Below are 25570 nucleotides of genomic sequence, written 5' to 3'. Positions count from 1 at the left end.
ACACCTTATTGCATTTCAGTACTTAAAGGGGGCTTATAAGAATGATATGGACAAACTTTTTAGCAGGGCCTGTTGTGATAGGACAAGGGGTAATGGTTTTAAACTAAAAGAGGGTAGATTTAGACTAGATAGAAGGAAGAAATTTTTGACACTGAGGGTAGTGAAACACTGGCACAAGTTGCCCAGAGAGGTGGTAGATGCCCCATCCCTGGAAACTTTCAAGGTCAGGCAGGACAGGGCTCAGAGCAACCTGATCTAGTTGAAGATCTCTCTGGTCATTGCAGGCGGGTTGGACTAGATGACCTTTAAAGGTCCCTTCTAACCCAAACTATTCTATGATTACATTGTGAAGAGAAGGAATTAGCTTAAAATTATCTTTCTTTGTTTTAAAAGAAAAAAAAATATGAAGAAGTTTGAATGCAGGTCAAAGCCCTTTAGGAAAAAACAAATTCCCAGGAAGCAATAGTAACAGCGGTAAACAGCATCTTTATGCTGACATTTTACTTTCAAGCAGGTATCATTACTTTGAGAACTGTGGTTTCATGAAGCAGAAGTGATGCCTTCTCAAAGCCGTAAGCAAGTATAAATACACCACCCACTTCGTTTGTGCTCATGCCTTCATCAAACAGCAAAATGACACTAAGTGCTCTGTGTTTGTTTCTGTCTGCCGAATTAAAGGTGCAGCTTCCACATAAACAACACACCTGTATATCAGCAAAAGCCTGTGACAGATTCGTTCACATGTGTGGTTTCAAACAATCAAAAACTTACATCAAATGAAATGTACATGTCTTTCAATCATGCAGCAAACTAAGCAAGCATACTAAAGAAATAGAATACAGTCTTGAAACTTAAAACATGCAATCTGAACACATGCTAATGTCGCTGCAAGCCATAACAGATTTTCTTTTACTTAATACAAAGCTAGACTATTTAATGCTACAGTAAGAAAGTCATTGTGTAGTTAACACCAATCAAAAACTGCTGACTACAGTTATATAAAGCTGAAAGACAGTATTTAATTCTGATGGCACTTTTACAGGATGACAAACTTTTGCAGAACGTACATACAATATAAAAGTAAAGTTAAAAAGCTCAGATCCTGGAGGATGTATAGGCATATGTTTTCCAGGGAGCATTTTGATAATTTTTGGCCTTCACATTCACTTTCTTCAGGCTGTAGAGTATTTTTGCTTTAACTTACCACTCATCTCCAGAGGCTCCTACAAGACTGAATCAGCACCACAGCTCACTGATGGGAGGACTTCACCCACCTCCTGTTCCCAGCTTACTTTCTCCTGTCAGGATGCTGGAAGGATATATCTAAGATAATTTCTGAATTTAAATCTTCGTTGTGCAGTAGCAAATTTAGCTGAGCCATTTTACCCTCAGTGTCTGGTAGCTCTGCATAAGTCTCTGTGTTATTGAGCTGCAAACATTGAAGAAGGATGACTGAAGATATTTTGATGACATATTTTCCCAGAAATAGGTGATAAAACATTCACATGTTTAGACTGCCTCTGGGACAGCCTTTGAATTGAGACAGACACTAATCGGCCTTCAAAGAGCTGATGTGCAGGAGAAAATCTCCAGCAATCCCAAAATCCCTCACTAACATGAGCTGTTCTACATGAACACCTTGGCCCAAAGGTGGTGCTTTTCTATATCCCGTGCAGTCTCACTTCCATCAGTTCATGTGCACAGAGTTTAAATTAGCTCAGAAACTAGCCTTCTTTTTCCTGGTATTAACACTTTGATCATGATCATACTGTTCTAAAACTATCTTGTTTACTGGCCTTTTTTTATTTTAATTTTTTTTGTCACCTATTAGAATGCACCCTTACTGTTTCTCCTTTGCTATATTTACAAGTGTGGCATTACCCAGGCTTATGATTTAGAGGAAAAATAATTAAAAAAAAGGAATATTTAAAAAAAAAAAAAATCTTACTTAAGATTTTAAAAACTCTTCTTAAAATATCAAGTCATCAGTTTTACATTCATGATCCATTCTTTCATAGGGTCTTACAAGCAATTACAGAAGTCCCTTTTTATAAGTTATTTTGCATTTGCTGGTTAATTCCATATAGTCTTTATTGGTATGCACTCTCTGCACTGCTGTTCTGTCAATAAAAAGCAGCACAGGAACTTAGTGTCTAAACTGACAGAAAAAACAATTCACCAGGCCCACTGGTGAATGAGACAGGTGCCCTAGTGGTGGAAGACACAGAGAAGGCAGAGTTACTGAATGCCTTCTTTTCTTCAGTCTTCAATGCTAGAGCAGTCCCTCACGAATCCCATACTCTGGAGGCAAAGGGGAAGGTCTGGAGAGAGGAAGATTTTCCCTCAGTTGAGGAGGACCGTGTCAGAGACCACTTGGCCAAGCTAGACATTCATAAGTCCATGGGCCCTGATGGGATGCACCTGTGAGTGCTGAGAGAGCTGGCAGATGTTATTGCTAGACCACTCTCCATCATCTTTGAAAGGTCATGGAGAACAGGAGAGGTGCCTGAGGACTGGAGGAAGGCTGACATCACTCCGATCTTCAAAAAAGGCAAGAAGGAGGACCCAGGGAACTACAGACCAGTTAGTCTCACCTCTGTCCCTGGGAAAGTAATGGAGCAACTCATTCTGGATGTCATCTCCCAACACGTTGAGGAACAGGAAGTTATTGGAAGTGGTCAACATGGATTTACCAAGGGTAAATCATGCTTGACCAATCTGATAGCTTTCTATGACGTTATAACTGGTTGGCTGGATGAGGGGAGAGTCGTAGATGTCATCTACCTTGACTTTAGCAAGGCTTTTGACACTGTCTCCCATGACATCCTCATTAGGAAGCTGAGGAAGTATGGGCTAGATGAGGTGACAACGAGGTGGACTGAGAGTTGGCTGCGGGACAGAACTCAGAGGGTTGTGATCAGCAGCACAGAGTCTAGTTGGAGGCCTGTAACCAGTGGTGTCCCCCAGGGGTCAATACTCGGTCCAATTTTGTTCAATATATTCATTAATGACCTGGATGAGGGGAGAGAGTGTATCCTCAGCAAGTTTGCTGATGATACCAAACTGGGTGGGGTGGCTGACACCCCAGAGGGCTGTGCTGCCATCCAGCATGACCTGGACAGGCTGGAGAGCTGGGCAGAGAAGAACCTAATGAGGTTCAACAAAACCAAGTGCAAGGTCCTGCACCTGGGAGAAAGAATGCTAGGCACCAGTATAGGTTAGGGGCAGACCTGCTGGGAAGTAGCTTTGAGGAAAAGGATCTGGGGGTCCTAGTAGACAGTAAATTATCCATGAGCCAGCAGTGTGCCCTTGTTGCCAAAAAGGCCAATGGAATCCTGGGCTGCATAGGGAAGAGTGTGGCCAGTAGGTCGAAGGAAGTCATTCTCCCCCTCTACTCTGCACTGGTGAGGCCACAACTGGAATACTGTGTCCAGTTTTGGGCTCCCCAGTTCAAGAGGGACAGGGAACTGCTGGAGCGAGTCCAGCAAAGGGCAACTAAGATGATTAAGGGCTTGGAGCATCTGCCTTATGAGGAAAGGCTGAGAGAGCTGGGACTCTTTAGCCTGGAGAAGAGAAGGCTGAGGGGAGACCTTATTATGGCGTACAAGTATCTAAAGGGTGGGTTGAAGGAGGATGGAGCCAGGCTCTTTTCAATGGTTCCCAGTGACAGGATGAGGGGCAATGGGCACAAGTTAGAACATAGGAAGTTCTGTTCAAATACATGGAAAAACTTCTTTACGGTTCAGGTGCCAGAGCATTGGCACAGGCTGCCCAGGGAGGTTGTGGAGTCCCCTTCTCTGGAGATTTTCAAGACCCGCCTGGATGCAGTCCTGAGTAATGTGCTCTGGGCAATCCTGCTTTGGCAGGGGAGTTGGACTGGATGATCTCTAGAGGTCCCTTCCAACTCTGAAAACTCCGTAATTCTATCTGACCTATGGATTTAATTGGCTATAAATAAGCTGTGCAGGCAACCAGTACAAAACAATATATTCCTATAAAAAGATTATGGGCTGCAGAGTACAACTAAGTAGAGTAAGATTTGTTTAACTAATTAAGTGCTATTATGCTGTAGACTGACTTCCTATTTTGCTGGAAATGGTTTGCTTTGCTCTGAAACATTATGCAATAAAAAAAAAAAAAAATCCTAGAGCTGCTTTCTCACTACCAACTACATCCTTGATGTAGTCTTACTTTTCTCACAGTTGGCATGGAAACTTACTTCAACTCACAATCGTAACACAGACATGTCTTGGTCTCTACATGCAGAAGACAAACATACAACACCTAATTTTTAAAAATCTACATCTCCTTAGCCCTTGCTAATTACAAGCTTTTGAGAAAGTCTTCATTTTTCCACTCAAAACCATCCTCAGGATATCCAAATATCTTCTGTTGCCACACAAGTTGCAGGTGCTCAGTTTTTCCAGAACTGTAGTGGTTTTAGTTATGAGATCAGTGCAGAAACATGCAGTTTTACTTCAAGCCCAGATCCATAGCTGTGGCCCACAATCAGGCTCTTAGAAGAGGAAACATTGCTTTGCATTTTCTCTTGTGACTTTCTTAGATAACAAGAAACTACACCACATACCGTCCGTGCATGTGCCTTTGTGTCCCCTTAGTTCACTCAGACCGGCCCTGTGAATGACACTCTATGTACGGGACCTCGTTTTGCTCTCATTGGTTACTAACGTGCCCAATTCCAATGAAAACACATCTGTGTTTGTGGGGACCAATGCTAAAGTCTGCCTGAAATCTCATCCTGTGCCAAAAAGCCTTGTGCCAAAGCCTTAAGCCACACAAGAAGTAGAAAGAGCATAGATGTGTAAATCCACATAAAATCCCTGGAAAGGGATCACAAAATCTGCTCCTGTAACTTAATTTTAAGGACTACACAGTTTTGGAACGAATACAAATATTTTTGCTCATGTTACTACAGTAGTACTAATGACATGTCATGTTCTAGGGCATAGGCTGATTAAAAGAGGAGGCAGAAAGGAATTTTTCCTCCTGATTGTTCATATCCTGAAATTGCAGAGATGAATTTGGGGAAAGCACCACGTGTCCTTTGAATCATCAGGTATTGGTTGGAATGAGACAGTGGAGTTGGGAATTACACATCAGCTCTGTTATGACAAATCCTACGTTTCTGTGTAAAAGCACAAGGCCCCAAGTTGTCACTTGTGTGGTTGGTATTTAAAGCTGGCCCTACAGATGAGGTTCTGAGAGAAAGACGGTATCAGTTCTCTCAAACAAAAATGCTGATATTAAAATAAACATTTACAAGGGGAACAAGTTATTTAAAGTGCCAGAATAAAATCTCTTTAGGTCTCTAATTTTTTTACACTTAAAATGTAATAAAAGCCCACAGTCAGAGATAACTGGACAGGCTTTTTTCACTGTGTTCACAAGAATTACTAATCTATCAGTCTGGTATGAAAGCCCATTAAAAGTGATACCAAATAGACCACCTCAAGCAAATATTTCAAGCCTAAAAATAATCAGTGGCACACTTGCAAAATACTTTAAGTTCCAAACTACAATTTTTTTTTATGAAACTCATTTCTAAGTAACAGTGAATTTAACAAGGGCTATTACTGCCTTGCTAAAGCACACACCTGTGCTTTTCTAAGTAAACACCAGTGAAGTCCTGCGGATTGCCACAGTATTGGTAGTTTATGACCATTCTGTGCAACTTTTGCATTGCAGTTAGAAAATTCAGTTTACCGCAAGGGCGTATTTAAAAGGATGCTGTGTGAGACTGGCACATCCTAAGATTATTGCCGTTTTCTAAAATTGTAAATAAGCACCAATTAATGAAATTGTTTTCAGTAACAGCTAACCTCAACATTCTGCAACATTCACCATTTAGGTTATATTAAACATCCTATCAAGATAAATTACATCATTTGATATCTGTAGAAAACATTCTAGATGCAATAATTCTATGTCCATCTGCAGGATTACAGCTTGGGTTCCTCAGTGCTCTGCAAATTTTGCCATGAGTACGATCCTGTATTGCATGCATTTTTTTTTTTTTTTTTTTTTTTAAATCAGAAGGGTTGAATTTCTAAGTGTTTCTAAAACTATTAATAAGCCTTCTATAATTCTAAAAACCACACTGAACACAAACTCCACTTGGAGTGACAATTGCCATTCACATTATTGCGAGATTTGAGGTATTCTTGAAGAGAAAAGGCACCAGTGAAGTTGTTGGATCCAGATGTATTGAATGACAGGAACATGTTCAGTTAACGCCCTATTGAAGAAAAAGACACATTTCAGTACAACTATTTTCTGTAATCTCTAAATTGGCTTGGCTTCAAGATGGGCACACATTCATACTGTTTGAAATCCCTTACTTCACCAGGGCCACTTAGCTGTCTCTTTGGATTTTGAAAGGCACGGAGCCAGCAGGCATGCAGCTAATTGTCCCCTGTGTAGAGAACAGAACTTGCCACAATAATGGCAACCAGCAGAGAGCACTCACGACAGTGGTCTGAGTAGAGGGAAAAATAAGCTCTCTTCCAAGTCAGAAATTTCAGCCTTTTTCCACACACAGGAAAGAAAGGGGCTACCCATTTTACAAACAAGACTTGGACAAGTATTTTACAGTTAAAGACCTTCAGCATGTTATTTTGTCTCTTTGCTCACTTGTTCAAGGGTTTAATGTGAAAACCATGAACTAATACACTCACTTACTTGGGCTTCCGCTCCTCACTGGTGAAGGACTGCGGCTTCGAGACAACTGCAAGACAAACAGAAAAGGAAACTCAGGTGTGCTGAAGAACTGTACCCAAGAAAGGCACCTGGGGACCCATCACAATCAGAAAATTTGCACGTGTTACTATCAGTGCAGCTCCACTGCTACGAAGTCAAATTCAACAACTTTCTAGTTTTTCTTTCACACCCTGCACACACACACAAAAAAGTGAGCCTTACCCAAAGCCTCTCATGTTTTCAATATTCACATTTTAAGTTGAGGGCACCTATGTCAAGTTAATAACATGGGCTCTCATTTAGAAAAATATACATGATTTTTCCAGAAATAATTAAAAATATTGTGTAACTATACCATATGCAGAAGTCTGCTAACGTTTCACATATTTTGTTAGTACTACCTCAGTTCTTCCCCTCCTGCCCACCCTACACTGATATTTCTGCTCCTTTGAGACATAATAGGGTAAATTTAGATTATTAATTTCAGGAGACAGGGACCACATGCTGTATATGTACTGTAAGATGATTTGAACACTTCCAGATGATGCAATTAGTTATTCAGAAGAGGAGTAGGGGGAAAGCATTCCGAGATCCACAGTTGATACTTTTGAGAATTTAACTATGATCTACTTCTCATACAGTATCTCCACTGACAATTAGACCAGGCAACAACTATTTATCAGTTCAGCTTCACCTCATTCCAGACCCAGCCAAGGCATTTATTGCCAATGTTAAAATATACATGTGGCACATCGGCATTTTTAAAATGTTGCCTACAGTCCGAGTTTAAAATACTCATTGCTGTTTATGCTACAGGCATTCAGCTGGGACTTACATGATGAGATAGAAGAGGACTGGTGCTACGGCTGCGGCTTCTGCTTCTGCTTCTACTTCTGCGAGACCACTACAAGAGAAGAATTTGACAAATCTCTTTTGAGAGAGGGCATTTAATAAAGACAGACCCAGCAAGCAGACTTGCCATGCTGGAGAAAAGGCTTGAAGACAGAGAGTAAACACAATAAACTTTCTTCTTAGAACAGGCTCTGCCAACAATCACAGAATGGTCAGGGTTGTAAGGGACCTCTGGAGATCACCTAGTCCAACCCCCTGCCAGAGCAGGGTCACCTACAGCAGGTTGGACAGGACAGCATCCAGTCGGGTTTGGAATGTCTCCAGAGTGGGAGATTCCCCCACCTCTCTGGGCAGCCTGTGCCAGTGCTCTGCCACCCTCAAAGGAAAGAAGTTCCTCCTCATGTTGAGATGGAACTTACTATGTTCAAGTTTGTGCCCGTTACCTCTTGTCCTATCACTGGAGCACAACTGAAAAAAGACTGTTTCCATCCCCCTGGCACCCTCCCTTTAAGTATTTGTAAGCATTAATAAGATCCCCCCTCAATCTTCTTTTCTCTGTAGACTAAAAAGGCCCAAAAATCATACATCTGCATAATGAATCCATTAAGGCAGATGGAACTATTCATTCTAAATACAGGATGAGGCACTAAAACTTAACTGACATTTGATATACCCAACTCCAGCCATATAGGGAAAAATCAAGACTTTATCTTTTTAAATTTTAAGCCAGTGTTTTAAATCCAATGACTTCCCTTAACATGTTCCTTAACAAAAGTACGTACCAGAGCTCCTCTTTTTGTGACTGCCTCTCCCTTCACAATTACAAGATCATTTTCCATCAGAGCAGGCCATACATGATAGGCCACCAAGGCAGCTGTGAAATCAGAGTCAAAACTGCGATGGTACCTGTTGAAACAGAGAGTATAAAAAATGACTGCATATAAATGCCAAAAGATAAATATGATGCTTCAAGTCATCAATGCTGATAAAAAGCAGAATACTAGTGAGAGCTTATAAACATCTTTCTTGACAATATTTCCATATCACAAAAATAAGTATTCTTTAAGTGAACCCTTTAAAACAAATGCATTTATAAGACAGATTCAGCAGAATACACTGTCTACTTATACTGAGAGACACTCCAATAAAGCCAGCACATGCTTCATTAGGGGACTTATTCTTGCATAAGCCCCACACAAGCCAGGGTCCTTGGGTCCACTGACAGATTATATCTCCTAAGCAGCATTTTGGCATCTTCTGAAATATCTTACTAAAACAAGACCCCTATAAAGGATATTACAGAAATACTTTTTCTCAACTGTAAAGTTACATCTTAGTATCTTATGAGACAGAAGAGGCAATTTTATTAGCAAGATCCTCAGATACTGATAATGACTTAGTTACTTTTTAGCTAAGAAAAATTATTTTGCAGGCCTTTATTAACATACCAGATATATATTACACCCCTAAGTCTGCAATATTGGCTGAATAATACATATCTGGTTTTATGGATTCAAACTCAAAACAAATACCAAATAACTGAAATAAAAAATAGCAATGCATCTATACATTAGTAATCTATATACAAAAGCAATAAAAAAGTTTTAAAACGATGTTGTAAACAGAGGCATGGAGCTTTGCATGGAGGAAGATATAGGGTACCATGAGGTTTGGCCAGCCCTTTCATAGAATGATGTCACTCATAACTAACAGAAATATTTGAATTTCTACAAATTTTGTTCCATCTCTGTGTACCACATGCTATGAGTGGAAACATACATATGCCACTTATTTATCTATATAGATGGATAGATGTGTGTATATGTCTCCTGCAGCAGCACATATAAACACATTACACCTGTTTTTTTGAAGGCCACACACATCAAGTAGGTGGAGAAAGCATCCCAAGACTATACCATAGCATTCCTGCCTTCTTAATTCAGCTATTTGATACCCAAAGCTATTGGCTAACTGTCCAGTATTTGGACAGGATCATTAAGTAGTCATGTATAATTTTGCACTCTCCTGTTGAAGTGCTATTTGTATCTTCTCTATTTCTCTCCTTGGCTGCTCAAGCTCTTCCCCATCTGGGTTCCACTCTATTTTAAATTATTATTGGAAACCTCCTTATTGGTGTGGTTTTTCTTGCTTTTGAGAGCAATTTTTTTTTTTGGAGCCATCAATCCCATTAGTTTTCTTGAAGGCATGGAAGTACCTACAGTTCTCTGCCAGCTAACAAAGCAGCCAGCCCTGACCCTATAGAAAAAAGAAAAATTATGTTGTGGAGCGCACTTTTTAAACAAAATTCCCATTTTTAAAAGGCATTTTTCTTTTTGCTCAGCTTTAAACCAGAAGAGAGGGAAGTGTATTAAGATCCATATGTTGTACAGCAGCCACAGCCTGAAAGTGACAGCACACAGGTTGATGATCCTGGTATCAGACACCAACTGCCAGATCTCAGTAAACATGACTTTTACAAAATGGGCCAGAAAGGAAGAACAAAGATGCACATGTTTTATGAACCCCAGAGGCAGACAGAGACTAAAGAGGGAAAGGAAAGCTGATGATAATTTTCCTCTTAAAGGATAAATCAAATACACTCTAGAGACTGAAGTTTAACCAGAAAATTGCTCTGATGTTCATTAAGAAAAAGCTGTTAACCCTGGTCTACATCCTGGCATTTATATACCATCATAAGCTGACATACCAAATTCACTATAGACCAGGAATATTTGCCCCAAATTAATGTTTAGCATCAATCTTAAACCTTTATATTAATCAGGAAATAAGTAGACTATACAACATAATGGATTTTTTAATAGTAAGAATCTGACTGAAAATACAAGAGCTCTTACTTGGTCTCACTGAAAAGTTCTCCATCAGTACCAAAGGCAATATCAAGAGGCGGAAGGAGTGTCTGCATAGAAAAAGCCACACGGCACAACTCTCGAATCAAAGTGCTGATCACAATGAAATCAATTTCTGGTGGAAATGAAATCTTTGGGTTGATGTTCATGGAGCGAATTACTTCCTGAAAATAAACACAATTGAGTAATTTGAGCTCACTAACACTTTTATTCACAGACAAGTATAGAAATCCCTCCTAAATATGCCTCTCAGCTTTCTACATTTAAAAATCAGTGTAAAAAGCTCCCAGCAATGTTGTCTTAGGCTATTCCAGAAAATACTAGCTTCAGAAATAATATGCTGTTATTTTAGAAATAAACTGTAAACTACATCACTGACATCAGTCTTAAGAGGGAGATTCAGTTTTTCAGTAGAACACAGACTTTAAGAAAAATATGAAGTTTAGCTTACATTTATTTGATTAAGATAGTTACACTGTATCTTGCCAAAAATATTATTCTGGCAGAGACGTTCTAGTCACAGGCAAATAAAACAAGTGATTACTGGGCCATACCACAGTATTATTTTGGAATATAAATGGCTACAAGACATAAAACCTATGTGGTAATCTTTTTTCCTTCTTCAGGTTACAGTGCATTTCTAGTTTACACACTCTGAATTTATAAGTTACTGGAATAGATCAACACATCAGTTGCCCACTGCCCTTGCCTTACATTGACACTGGCTTGAACATCATACAGATCCTCATGGCGAACTATATAATCCAGGACAGTGTCTTCAAGTGACTCAGGTCCCGAGTGACCTAGAGACAGAGTCTCTCTTACACGTATTTTGAACTGCCTGTAGGCCATCTTTGCTGCGTGAAAAGACTCCTGCAAACATAAAGAACATCTAGTTAAATCCAGGAGACCGAGATTAATTTTTTTATCAATTATCTAAGAGGATGAACTTAACCCAGTATCATCATTGTAAGGAGGAATATAAAACACTGCTGTGAAAGTTAAAAATGGTACTCATCTGGGAGGACTTCTCTGATTAAAATCAAGTGTGATTTACTTGCAGAAGACAGGCTTGAGAAGCTTCCCACCTAACCTTCTATTTTTATGTAGGATTCCATCACACACCCACAATCAATGGAATCATATTCAAAGACATTAAGAGCAGAATTCAGTAATAGCATTTTATGTGCCACAGCCTAACATGTCGGACAGGAGCACCTCTGGTCTGTTGGGAAGAAAGGTTGAGTTGTGGAGTGTAAACTGAATCACAGTTGTGGGAAAAAACCTTCAGCAAGTTAAACATGCTTGGGATCACACGCATTCAGACACATACTGCCTCTCTGACGCAAGTATGTACTACATCCAATTTTATAGAAAAGAAGATTAAGTAGAGAAAAACAAAAAAAAAATTCTTAAGACTGAGCTCAGAGTAAACGTGAGGTATCTAGGTAATTTTAAGGGACCCAATCAAACTAGAAAAGCAGCTACAGGTAAGAGGGACACATGATATGAAAAGATTTTTGATTTCTAAAATGTAGTATTTGCAAAATAATTCAACTAAATGAGGTGGTGTTTACTGCAGGAATCATCTACCTTTCAGAGCCATTCAGTCTTCTTATGCAGCCCTTTTAGCACATGTACTGTAGATCACTGACCCTGTTCTAATGTTGGGACAGGACAGTCAGAAAAGGACACTAAATTGAGAGTTCAATGTAAAAGTGTGAGGGAAAGAAAGGAAAATCAAAAGGGAAAATAGAAAAGAAGTTTTCTTCTCCATACTTCACAGAAATGCTAATTTACACACAATTTAATCCAATCTAGCCATAATACTTTATAAAACACTTCTGGCCTGAAAACAAGAAAAATGATTCTTTTCTTACCACAGCTGCAATGTATATTATCCTCTGCACCATCTCCATGTCACTGATGTATGTCCTCAAAAGGGTCTCTGCATCCAAGCGTTCTTGAGCATAGATGTCACCAAAGCGAGCTACCAGGCAGGCGCGACGCGAAGCATTTGTACGCCTGGCTCGGCCAGGTGAGCAGCTCCTCAGAGAAGGTGGACTAGGTGACTTGTTCTCACTGCGCCTTGGGGAAGGAGAGCGGCTCCGTGCAAGCCTATGACAGGCATGTAAAGAAGCATGAGGTCACTTCACCATCCTCAGATGCTTTTGCCTAGTGCAGAGTTTTGTTTCAATTTAATCATTACCAGGGTAAGCTGAGATTTTGAGCCAACATAATTAAAGAAGTGAAGCTGCAGCTGGTTAGTCTAATATGAAGGCACTTGTGTCAATACATTTTATGGGCTAGAGCCTGAACAATAAAATTAAATTCCTAACGTGTGTGCAGCCAAGCACTTTGTTCTGGGGAAACACATTTTTAAACAGTAATACTTTGGGGATTTGTTCCTCTTTCAGTGCCACTGAAGAGTTGTAAGGTCAAACAAGTGAGAATATAACACCACGTTCTGCCCTGTAATGGTACAGTATTCAAAGAGGACTTATAAACAAAAAACTAACCATCTCTTTTTATCCTGTACAGTTGCCCTCAGTGTATTTTATAAAGCTGCTCTCTTGGCCATTTTGCCAGAAACTTAACATAGCTGCCTGAAATTAAAACATTTGGGCACTATGAGAAAATCAGTTAAAAAGTTTACGTCCCTTCATAACAAAGTACAAAAGCTTAGCTTTTGTTTATACTTCAGTTTCAAATGAGGAGGGAATTCATGCTACCTAACATGAACAATTTCTCTGATTCTGTGACTTCTCTGAATAACGCCTCTACCTGCTCTGGAGAACAGACTTTTGGGCATCCAGGATAGAAATCTCATCCCGCAGTATTTGAATCTGCTGCTCATAGTCATTCAGACGATCTAACTTCCTCAGGGCATCCTTCTCTTGGGCACGGGAAGTCTTCAGACTTAACCACACAGAATAAAGTCAGTCACAAGATGTCCTTCTACCAATCCAAACCATCTATCAATTAATCCTCATCATCAAACAAAAAGAACAGAAAAAGAAGAGAAATATTGAGCAAGCTCCTTATGCTGAAATACAGGGATACCAAGAGTTTAAAAAAGCATACTCCAAAGCATAGTCTTAATTACACTTTAAAAAGTAAAAGTGTACTGTGGCAGGAGACTGGATACACTATGCTTTATATTACAGGAGAGATCCCTGGTTAACATTTGGTGTCCTTGCATTAGCTTAGATGATGAGGTCTAAGACAGAAACTGTTTTCTTTCTCATATTTAAGATGTTAAGTAAACCAGCTCAATTTTCTTTCCTACAGTTCAAGACTAGGTATTTTCTTATATCAGGTCCTCGGGTTCTTTTATTTGCTGAAATACATTAGTCAGTCAAAAGATAACACCAATGATGTTATTCAAGTAGTATTAAAAGTTTCCTCCCCTGCTCTCTCCAAGAGGAGCAGTGTTTCTTAAACACTGGCAAACAACCAGTTGAGCAAGTGCATCTTCTGTCCTTTACCCTTACTTAATGTTAGAAAGTATGTCAACATCTCTTCCTCCTATCCCAACACAGATATTACTCTTGTTTTCCCCTTTCCAAAAGAAAAAAAAAATTAAAAATGGATGCTTTCTATTAATTTTGGAGGCTTTCAGTCTGTCATTCCTTTTCTTTACTGAAGGACTTTGGTGAAATTTTTGAGGATCTGAACCAACAAAAACTGTAACACCTATCAGCTGACAAGCTTCCAGTTCCAACTTTTTAAGGAGTGGGCTGACTGAGAGGACCACAGGTACTAAGGCCAGTGCATCTGCTAAGAGGAAAAAGACTGTCCTCCTAACCTGGGTAGGAGGACCTGCAGATATTATTGCAATCCCATGGGCATCCTTAGTAAGCTGCTCCAGCCAGGACTTCTGGCAGAGTAGTAGTAAAAGAAGGCTAAAGAATTCCAATAGAAAGAACAACTGAGAAAGGAAACTAGATTTGGGAAGACAAGTTCTAGAGATAGAGGTGGAGGAAAATCATTATGTACCAAAAAAGGAAAAAAAAAAATTGGAAAAAAGCCCTGTATAACACTAGTCAGGCTTTCCTTAAATTGCCATGATAGACAATGTAGGTAGACAATGCAGTGTTAATAACTATCCTATAGAAAAGATAAACAAGAAGTAATCATTTCACTTCTGTATTATTTTCTTTTTCATTATTTACCCCTATTCACATGGGGATTTTTCAGAAAGTTTTAAAGCAATTTTTTAATGGTCCTTAACTCATTGCCGCGAGATCCATAAGGCTTCCATCTTTTCATCAGAACAGCAACTTACAAATACAAACAAACATTTAATTATAGGTCTGCCTTTATCAGGAGAATAAAAAAAATAAAGAAAACAACAAATCAAAAAAAAAACCCAGGAGAGCACATGACAGACTGCAACCAGCAGAAATACCTGCATCTTTCATGGTTCATCACAAGCCATATAGCAAGTCAAAGACATAAGAAAAGCCACCACTGAAAATTAATATTTCTTTCTTTCTAAGAAAAGCTAAATACCAAAAGGAAAAAAAAACAACTGTAAGACAGACACATTTATGAATCACCAATGCTGATTTTTGTAAGCCTTAACACTAATCCTTTCTATGCTAATTAAATCAATGCAGTATTCCGAGTTTTCCCTGTTTTATTTTTCTTTCACTCTACTACTAAATATTAGTCTAAAGTGAAGAGAGTATTATCAACTTTCTGTTAAAAAGATGCAGATGCTACAAAAAAATAATGGGAACAAACAAGGCAAAATATTGTTCTTAGAAAAATCAGAACAGTTTTAATAACCCGCTTTTATTTTAAGGCTATAACTAGTGTTTTATACTCCCCCATCTAACAACTTAAAAAAACAACAGGCATCTTAAGCCAGTTTCTCAGGAGAAAATACAATAACCTTGAAAATGTGTGTCCAGTATCTGCTTAATGCTGTTGGATAAAGAAGCCCACTGCTACCCTCCAGTTTCAAACAATTCATTGATGATGAAGTCCCTCACAGTTGCCCCAGTCCTTGGGCTAAGCCTGACTGATTCAGTCAGACTGCCTTGAAATTCAAGGCAAGAACAACTCCACCTACGTAATTTTTGGCCAGATGCCTGTTTAACCTATATTTAAGAGCCCCCTGCAACAGTGACACTACAAGATCTTGAGGTAACTGATTCAAGGTACCATATTGGGTGTTACTAATTACAACCATGTTTATCAAAGTTTCTTCCTGCCAATCTATATAACAGGTCCTCCATACAGCAGATCAAGAAAGAAAAGTCCTCTTGACCTCGTTGACTTCAAATTGTGTCGTCTGGCTTTGTTAAGCTTGATTAGACCTTGGCACAAGTCTAAGCGCCCTAGTAGTAAGCTTCTATTTATAATAGTGTTAATAGGATTTTGTTCCATCTGCATATAACAGTTTTTAGTACGCTATTTTTTGGTCTTCCCCTGAAGAACTTCCAATTACTTTTAAAATGTTGATCATTATTCACTTAAAAAGTTTGTATTTTCTTTCATAATTCTGCAGCAAATTGCTAAATCCTGTTAAAATTAATATCCTGATGTAACAAAAGCTTATATTGGCTACAGAATTTAATTATATTGAGTCTAGGCCACATTTGCTCTAACAGCCCAGGAGACCAAGATGTCTTGCAAAACATGCTTTAAGTATTTATTTAAGTCTTCAATTTAAATCTGTGAGACAGAAGACTATAGACAAGAGGAATGAGATCACCAGCTATTCCAAAATTCTCAAAACACAAGTTTACAGACAAAGACACATAGAACACTCCTGGAAAACTGTTCCTTGCATTTAAAAAAAAAAAAAAAATATATATATATATATAAATCATGTCTTAAGCGTCGCAGGTCAGTCCTGACCTCACTTTCTCTACTTTTAGAAGGATTCTGGTTTTGACAGGCGGGTGAAGACTACGCAAATCTAATTTCACCCAACTAAAAGGGTTAACATTTTGAAAAGATGATTCACAGAACATGAAAAAATAACACCTTTGCTTCAATCAAAAGGTGAACACCGAGGCAGAAGATGCAAACAAAGAGTGCCAACTAAACTGAGAGTGAACATGTACCATAAGTATGTGGAGATTATGGAATTCCTGAATTCACAGGAAGGCAGGGATGTTTTGTTCTGTCAGAAGTACAAATGGCAACATGAATTTCTGTCCAGTCTGCATTAATACTCACACAGGGAAATGGTGAGATGCTTTATTCCCTATTAATAGTTTTAGGGAAGAGAGCAGTCAGGTGTCCTGGTTTGAGGTAAAACAGAACCAATTTTGCTCAGTAACTTCGCTTCTTAGCTGGGCCTCTTCTAACAACTGAAATTAACTGCATATTGTGCAGACAGTGTTCACTCTCTCAGAGTGGTAAGACCAATGTTTATAGCTGATGCCCAGGCATGGCATGCAGAGAGGCTCTTGCTCATACTTATTGCCATAACCCCCACAGCCAACCAACTTTGTTATTTGCCACATTGGAGGGTCAGAAGCGGAAAAGCATAGTGGGGTTCCACCTGCAGGGAGGAGTGGACAGGACAGGTGACCCAAAACTGACCAACAGGGTATTCCATTCCATCTGCCTCATGCTCAGTATAAAAGCTGAGGGATCAAAGGGTCAGCGCTCTTCCTTCAATGGCTGACGTCTGACGAGGACTCTGTTTGTCTGCCTGTGATCCCCATCCTGAATCCAAATCCAGAATCCAGTTCCTGTCCCTCACTGAGTCCAGCCAGGGACTGCCCCAGTGCCAGCCGGTGACATGATTGTCATCTCGGGAGCTTGATATGGTTTTGTATATTTTTCATTATTTCTTTTTATTTTATTATTAATATTTCATTAAAGTAGTTTAGTTCCTTCTAAACTCATAAGTCTCTTTTTCCTCCTCTGCCTCTCTCTTTGAAGAGGGGTAGAGGGCAGCATCTGTCGGTCCCATCTGGGGTCCCTCAGGTCCCCAGTAGTGGATTTTGGCCTAAACCACGACATCAGGTTATGTCTAAGAATCAAGGAGTTATATGAGCTACTTTTCACCCAATAAATCAAGAGAGTCTATTTTATGGGAATATGAATTTATCATCCAGAGATGAACAAGTGATATTCAACTTGATATTGAAAGTAGAAACTCTAATGGCCTGAGGTTTTTTGTTTGCTTATCTTTATCAGGATTAGCTCATCCGCTCAGTTGCCCTAAAAGGAAAGATAAACTCATGGACAATTACATCCTTTCCTAAAGTTTAAGCAGTAAAGTCACGTTTCCTCCATTTTTAAGAGCAGCAATGTTATTTAACTGAACAGCTGTATTTATTTCACAAGTATTACTATATTTCCATTGTTGAAGTGTCAGTTGTCACAAGTATTCACATTCTGTTGGAATGAATTTCAACTACCTTTGTATTATTTTCTGATAACATAATGCACAAAAAAAAAAACCACCCCTGAGACATGGGCTACATTTCATAACAGTGAACAATTATTACTGCTTCTAGAACTGCCTGTAGATCAAGCCGCAAAAGGAAATTAATTTTAAGGACCCTTGTATTCAAATGGAAAGGTAGGTTCCCCCAGCTGCACCCTTCCTGATCCAGATTAACTCCCCAGATGTGACCAACACACTTAGAAACTCAAAAAACATTTTTAAGCCAGAGACATCGACATTACCAATAGCCATGACTTCTGTGCATACAGACAAAAGGACTTGGCAAAAATGATGTAAAAGAAAAAGCCATACAAAGAACTTCATCTTAAGGTAGACAGACTGAAGTCTTATTTAACACGCTACTTTCAAGAGCATCATAGCAAATTACAAACAATGGTTTCCAGCTATATTCATAATACGTTTCTCTCCTATTTAACTTCATCTACAAGATTTGAATGTTATCAAGCTGCTAATTTCAAAGCAATTCTTCCTCTGTCCTAAAGAAAAAAGAATGGAAATTCATCCATAAGGGTTATTCTCACATGGATCTACTTATGCTAATTCTCTCCCTATAACACCAAGTAACAAAGCAACAGGATGTTAAGGAGTTATACCTATTTTTTGCTATAGTATAGGACAGCGTAGAATAAACAGAACCTCAGGTAAACAGACTGTGTCTCTGCATACTGACTTTCTGTGACAAATACCCTAAGACTCATTTTTTCTTACGCTGCTTTTAGCTGAACAATTTCATCTTCTGCTGCCGAAAGAGTAGTGGCTGATTTGGTCTTTGTGTCTTCAAGAGCCAACTGGGTTTTTGCCAGCATTCATCCAAGATGAGACATAACAGACAGTAACATGAGTTGTCAAATAAAGGAAGAGCAACTGATGTCATCTCCCTTGCCTTCTGTAAGGCCTTTGACACAGTCTCACACAACATCCTTGTCTCTAAATTGGAGAGATACGGATTTGATGGATGTACTAATTGATGGATAAGCAATTAGCTGGATGGCTGTGCCCAAAGAGTTGCAGTCAACAGCTCAGTGTCCAAATGGCAGTGACAAGTGGTGTCCCTCATTGCTGTATTGGGACTGGTACTGTTCAATATCATTATGACATTGACAGTGGGATTGAATGTACCCTCAGCAAGTTTGTGGATGACACCAAGCCGAGTGGTGCAGCTGATACTCTTGAGGGAACAGATGCCATCCACAGGGACGTTAACAGGCTTGAGGAGTGGGCCTATGTGAATCTCATGAAGTTCAACAAGGCCACGTGCAAGATGATGCACCTGGGTCAGGGCAATCACTGGTATCAGTACATACTGAGGGAAAAAATGGATTAAGAACAACCCCACTGACGATTTGGGGATAGTGGTATATGAAAAACTAGAAATGGGCTGGCAATGTGTGTTTGCAGCCCAGAAAGCCAACCGTAACCTGGTCTGCATAAAAAGAAGCATGACCAGCAGGTCAAGGGAGACCCAAACCACAACACCCTCTACTCCCCTTTTGTGAGACCCCACCTGGAGTACTGCATCCAGCTCTGGGGTCCCCAGTACAAGAAAGATGTGGACCTGTTAGAGCAGGGCCAGAGGAGGGCCAGAAAAACGATCAGAATGTTAGAACACCTCTCCTCTGAAGAAAGGCTGAGAGAATTGGGATTGTTTAGCTTGGAGAAGGAAGGCTTCAGGGAGACCTTATTGCAGCCTTTCAATACTTAAAGGGGGCTTATAAGAAAGATGGAGAGAGACTTTACTTTTTATCCCTGTCCTAGTGATAGGACAAGGGGTAATGGTTTTAAACTAAAAGAGAGAAGATTTAGATTAGATATAAGGAAGAAATTCTTTACAATGAGGGTGGCGAGATGCTGGAACAGGTTGCCCAGAGAAGTTGTGGATGCCCCAGCCCCGTAAGTGTTCAAGGTCAGGTCAGACGGGGCTCTGAGCAACCTAATCTAGTTGAAGATGTCTCCACCAACAGCAGAGAAATTTGACTAGATGATCTTTCATGGTCCCTTCTAACCCAAACAATTCTATGATTCTAGAATTCTATGAAAGCAGGAGATATCTGTAAGACTGGGATACAGGACAAAATATTCTATTGAACCTCTTTCCTCTAATATAGCTAATATGGCTTGTAGTCCTGAGAACTTGATATTCTTGGAATAGCTTATTAAGAGCATTAAATTATATCACTTATTGTACTTGCCCGAGGACTGTGAACATTCATTAATCTCATGCTAATAGGATGCAGGAGAAAGTGTCACTTGGAGCTACCTCTGAAATGGCCCTGTAAGTGGCAGTAACTGCACAAATTTGTTCCTAAAGCAATTAAGTCACTTTGAGACTACAGTGCTCCGCAAAACGTGTTTTATGTGACTAGACAGAAGACACCCAGTCCTAGTAACTTATTTGAAAATCTGTTGTCTGTCTTCCTCCACTGTACCACAGTGGGTACAATCTTAGATGTTCCCATACTGATTACATACCATAACTAATTACGACATATTGTAGGTCCTTCAATAAATGTTGCACTATACCTACATGACTGATCGACTATAATTCCACCGGGATGGTCATGCACTATACAAAACCCTTTTGTCTAGAGTATTGGCACATTTTCCAAATCCTCTGTCAGAAGTAAAACCAAGTCAATCTATGAATGCAGCTATGACTGTATTATTTATGCCCCGCTTTGGACATACATGAACAATCCAGAGCCTAGATGTATTTTGAAGCTCTGATTTTAAGCCAGAAGTGAAACATCTTACAAATCTCCATTAGTATTTAGATGTCAAGAGAAAAATATGGCTTGCTGTTGAAAAACAAAAAACAACCAGACAAAAAGAATCATAGTTAATTCCCCTACTCTTGTTGCACATGGTTGAGCTGTAGACGAGTTGAAGCCAGTTCTTCCTGCAGCTCTTGCAGTTGAAAAGTCTGACTGCTGGCCAGCTCTCTCAGCTGCCTCTCTCTCTCAACTGAATCCTACAACGAAACACAAAATCATGCTGCTTGAATTTTCTACCTTACAGAATCTTTCAACAATGTAGTATAGCATTATTAGCAGATATGTTTCTAAACATTTCAGTAAAGACCATTTCTAAAGTAATTGAAAACAAAAGCAATTGCATACCTTCTAGAAACATAAGCAATAACTTCTAGGCACACAAAACAAAGCCTCAGTTATATTAGGAAAAACATTCAGTTCATTTACACCTCGTGATAGAGAACGTGGAAGGTCTGTATATGCAGATTTACTACCTTTATACACATCATCTGAACATAGTGTTCTTGCAGATGTGTTGCATGGGTTTTTTTCCAGTCAGTCATCTTCTGACTATGTCATTAACTCAAGTAAAGTTTTTGGGAATTCACGTACACAAAATAACAAAAAAAGTTATTAGAACAGAGGAGGCAACAGTTTTCATTCCAGAAAGCAGACTACGACACATGCAGCTCTGTCTTTAACAACCTATAGATTTGCCCAATGCTAACAGAATGAAATAGGTAACTATGCAACAAGCCTTTCTTTAAATTTTGAATGTCACATGCAATGACAAATCCGTAAGTGGTGTACCATCATTTAGTAACATCATTATTTTACATTTTGGGGTTTTTTTGGCAGAACCCTGCTCCTGCAACACACTAGAATCTGACTCCTAAGGGATACCATATTTTATTGGTCCTTATTGTAATTGTGAAAGATTTCGACAGAAGAGTTGTAAAAATAAGAAGTCCGAAAACATGGAGACATCACCGTCAAATCTCAAGATCTTCAACATTTTCCCCTTGTCTGCATCAACCAACGCTCTTGTTTTCTTTCAAAGCACAAAACCACAGCAGATCTGTCTTTCCTGCCAAACTGTCAGTATTACAACCCCTTCAGTAAATATCAAATACATACTAACTTCAAACATCAAGTCAGGCGCGTGGTGGTATCATGATGGACACAAGCACTTTTCCACCACACACGCCCCCCTTCTAGAGATATTATAATGCTCAGATACTAAACAAAGATTTTTTTCTTCAAAAAAAATAAAAGGAGCTCACAGTTAAACACATGGAGGTTTATACACATCTTCAGCTTACTCATGTATTTTCACACAGTGTTAGGTTTTTATTAATAGAGATACCGCATAAATACTTTATGATGTCTTTGCAAATGTAGGTGTACCTTGATTCTTCACCTAGAATAGGAAAGCAGAAGAACATAGCTTCTCTTTCAAAGCAAATTCCTCCATATTGTCACTCACTGTTGTGAAGCAGCATAAACCCTAGAAGGCCAAAGTAACTTTAATGACCTCTTTAATTTCTCTTTCAAAGAAAATGTAAGATGAGACAAGAGAAATAGCATAGTTGTCTCCATGAGCAACTAAGGACATATTTCATTAAGCAAAACCAGGGAGGGAGGCTATTATTAACAGAAAGTCATTAAAGCTCTCCTGCAGGTATAAATTTACACCGTTCTATTCCCTTAAAATAAATTTCCTACATACCTGAGTGAGAGAGAGGTTGGTTTCAAAGAGCTTTCCTGAAGTAGCACAGGAAAAACAAGTCCCTAGCCATGGCAGGAGACGAGTTTTTATTGTTTCCACACCTGCATAATGCCCACCTAAAAATATACATATATTAAGAAGTTGTGAGAACACATACAGAAACAGCCAGAGCTTGAAAAAATTACACATGTGAAATGTGTTAGTAATAAGGCAATGCACTGATTTACCTTCTTGAGATGTTTCATTGAGGATTGTGAAGAGCTGCCCTTGAATCTCAGAGTTCAATTCTATTATTTCACAGCATCGGTTCAGATTCTGATCACACGAATTAATCTGTAAATTAGTGTGTATTAATACATCTGCCTGAGCTTTCTTACTTAAAAAAATTCCTGTTAAGATCATGACATTTTTTTCCCTGCAATTACATCTTCACAACCTTTTCTTACTGCATCCACAAATGATCAGAAGGCTGGAGCACCTCTCCTCTATGAGTACAGGCTGACAGAGTTGGGGTGTTCAGCCTGGGGAAGAGAAGGCTCCCAGGACACCTTATTGCAGCCTTTCAGTACTTAAAGGGGGCTTATAAGAAAGATGGGGACAGGGCCTGTTGCAATAGGACAAGGGGTAATGGCTTTAAATTAAAAGACAGTAGATTTAGACTAGATAGAAGGAAGAAATTTTTTACACTGAGGGTGGTGAAACACTGGCACAGGTTGCTCAGAGAGGTGTTAGAAGCCTCACCCCTGGAAACATTCAAGGTCAGGTTGGACGGGGCTCTGAGCAACCCGATCTAGTTGAAGGTGTCCCTGCTCATTGTTGGGGGGTTGGACCAGATGACCTCTAAAGGTCCCTTCCAACCCAAGCTGTTCTATGATTCTAATAATACTCATCTTGAAAAGGTTCACGTTGCCAACAGGCAAACAAACAAGACATCAGGACTTCTATTACCCAGTTAATTCACTACTTAAGAAAACTTACTCCTTTGCCCATTCATAAAGAAGATGCAACCACAAATATCTCTAAAAGAAGAATCATAATAAATGCGGATCTCTGATAAAATCTTTCAACACAGATTTTTTCAAATAATAAGATAGGGGATTGTTCAATGAAAAAACATATTAGTCCAAAATCTGATTTTCCATGTTAGCTGAAATAATACATATAAGTCTATTATCTTGCTTTGCCAACAGCCACATGAGGCCTCCATGCAACTTAATCTGATTTTTAAGAGTTACCAACAAGCAAATACTACTGAAGAATGGGCAAAATCCAGCATTACTAGGAATCCTAGGAAATAACAGAAACAGCAAAACCACACCACTTTTCAGCAAATGAAGTTCTGAAAAGGAGTAGACGCACCTGCCAGAACATATACTTTGTACCTGCTTCCTTAATCTTTATCCATAACCTGTGTATCATCTTCAACGTATATTACCTTTTAGGTCTTCAGGCTTTAGTGGCTCCATATGGTTTTTACAAGCTTCCAAAATAACTAAAACTCCCACCCATGTCCCTGTCAGCTTGCATTTTGATTGCTGCAAGATGCCTTTCTCTGGCCTCAAGGAGCACAGTCTCACCCTGCTAACCTCCACCAGAACACCACTGCAAAGTGCATTTTTCCAGCTCATTACACCAACATAACACCCATGGTGCTTCCATCTGCTAGTTTCTCCTTTTCTACAATGGCAGCCTGAAACTGCTTGCCTTCATTTCCCAAGACCTGAGAGACTGCCCCCACCTCGCTTATGATGGAGAGTTCAGCTCCCACTATTGCTCAGCCCTCTGGAGGTCTACCTCCACCATCCATTTGCAAGATTTTTAAAATGCATGCCTCTGTTCCTCCTTTGATGTCCTGCACTCTGTGGTAGCTTTACCAGCTCTTCTCAAACTCCTCCTTACAACTGTCCTTTGCCATGAATCCTGCAGTGTTACACTGGCTATTAACATGCTGTAACGCCTACATACCACAAAGTAAAAAAAGAACTGACTTCACTTGAAAAGGCTGCATCTCTCCTAAGCAGCTTTTCTCACCAACCACGGCACAAGGTGGTTCCAGGCTCATGACCAAACCAACTATCAGTGCCCTGAACCTAATGAAACCTGGGGACACAGGAGCGAGAACTCTGCCAAGATTTTCTACTGAGAAAATCCACAATTGTCAAATCTCAGGTCCCTTCACCTCATCTTTCCCTAATTTTACGCCTTCTCTACTGCTTCCACTCTTTTGCCTCCCCAGTCTCCTGTTCCCTCTGACTTCTCCATGTATCCTATTACATCCATCTGCAGCCTTCTCCTCACCCACACTCAAAAACTCTTTCCTCACACCTGCTTCCCCCCTTCTGAAGCCCTTCTGCAGCCGTGCCTCCTCGCAGCAGGCTCTCTCAGCTCTAACAGGTTTCCCACACAGAAACCCTGTTATCCAGGGAATCTGGATAACCCCCTTCTCGCTTTCAACATTCTTTTTCCTCACGTTTTCCTGGCTGTTCCCAGGCCACAGGCGACTCCTCCTGAGCCCACCCTCACCCGTGGTCCTCCCATCCGCTGATCTTTTACCACAAAACTCTTTTTATGATCCAGACTCAGCCATTACAGCTCAAATATCACTTTTAACCGCCAGTCCTTGCTTCCAGTGAACCTTGACACAGGCAGAAAAAAAAAAAAACAGCTGAAGCTGTGAGCGTTAAAGTTGCGATAACTTGGGGGCGCGTGCGGCTCAGCGCCCCAAGCCGGCCCTTTGAACCCCAACCAGGCGGCCGCTACCTGCTCCCCACGGCTCGGTTGCCCCGGGCTAAGGAGCTCCCGGCGCTCCCGGGAGGCGCTGGCGGCCGCCGCCGCCGCTCCGCGTCCCGCCGTCACCGCGGAAACCGCCGCACAGCCCGGGCGCCGCGGCCTCCCGCCCCACAGAGGGACGGTGGGGTGAGGCGGGCCGCCCCTGCCCTTACAGTCCCCCAGGCAGACGCGGCTACCCCCCCGCCTCACCCCCGCAGCCCACCTCGTAGTCCCGGTACCAGCTCTCCAGCTTCTCCTGCAGCACCCGGCCGCTCTCCGCGCCCACCAGCCGCCTCAAGCCGTCAGCCATGGCCGCTTGTCAGCTCGCTCCCGGGATTGGGATGGGCCGACGTGTCCCCCCCCCGGGAGCCCTCCGCGGGCCGGCAGGGCGGGGTAGAGGTGGTACCGCCGGCCCGGGCCCGCTCTTCTCGGGCGGCGCCGCCTT

General features: G+C 40.4%; 1 protein-coding gene across 1 annotated transcript; it reads right to left on the bottom strand.

Annotated features, from left to right (window-relative positions):
* Positions 1–5848: 5848 nt before the first annotated feature.
* SPATA18 (spermatogenesis associated 18) lies at positions 5849–25435 on the bottom strand (the record flags this gene model as incomplete). Its single annotated transcript, XM_082483129.1, has 12 exons — positions 5849–6256; positions 6700–6745; positions 7553–7621; positions 8352–8475; positions 10425–10600; positions 11151–11309; positions 12317–12554; positions 13221–13355; positions 20727–20845; positions 22357–22472; positions 22584–22689; positions 25349–25435. The coding sequence occupies 12 exons, from the start codon at positions 25433–25435 to the stop codon at positions 6249–6251; spliced, it is 1383 nt and encodes a 460-aa protein (XP_082339255.1). The 3' UTR covers positions 5849–6248.
* Between the last annotated feature and the right edge of the window lie 135 nt (positions 25436–25570).

The sequence above is a fragment of the Vanellus vanellus genome (assembly GCF_965231255.1).
Source record: "Vanellus vanellus genome assembly, chromosome: 4".
Lineage (NCBI taxonomy): Eukaryota > Metazoa > Chordata > Aves > Charadriiformes > Charadriidae > Vanellus > Vanellus vanellus.
Note: the sequence above shows the minus strand (reverse complement) of the source record. Positions and strands in the feature narration are given on the sequence as shown.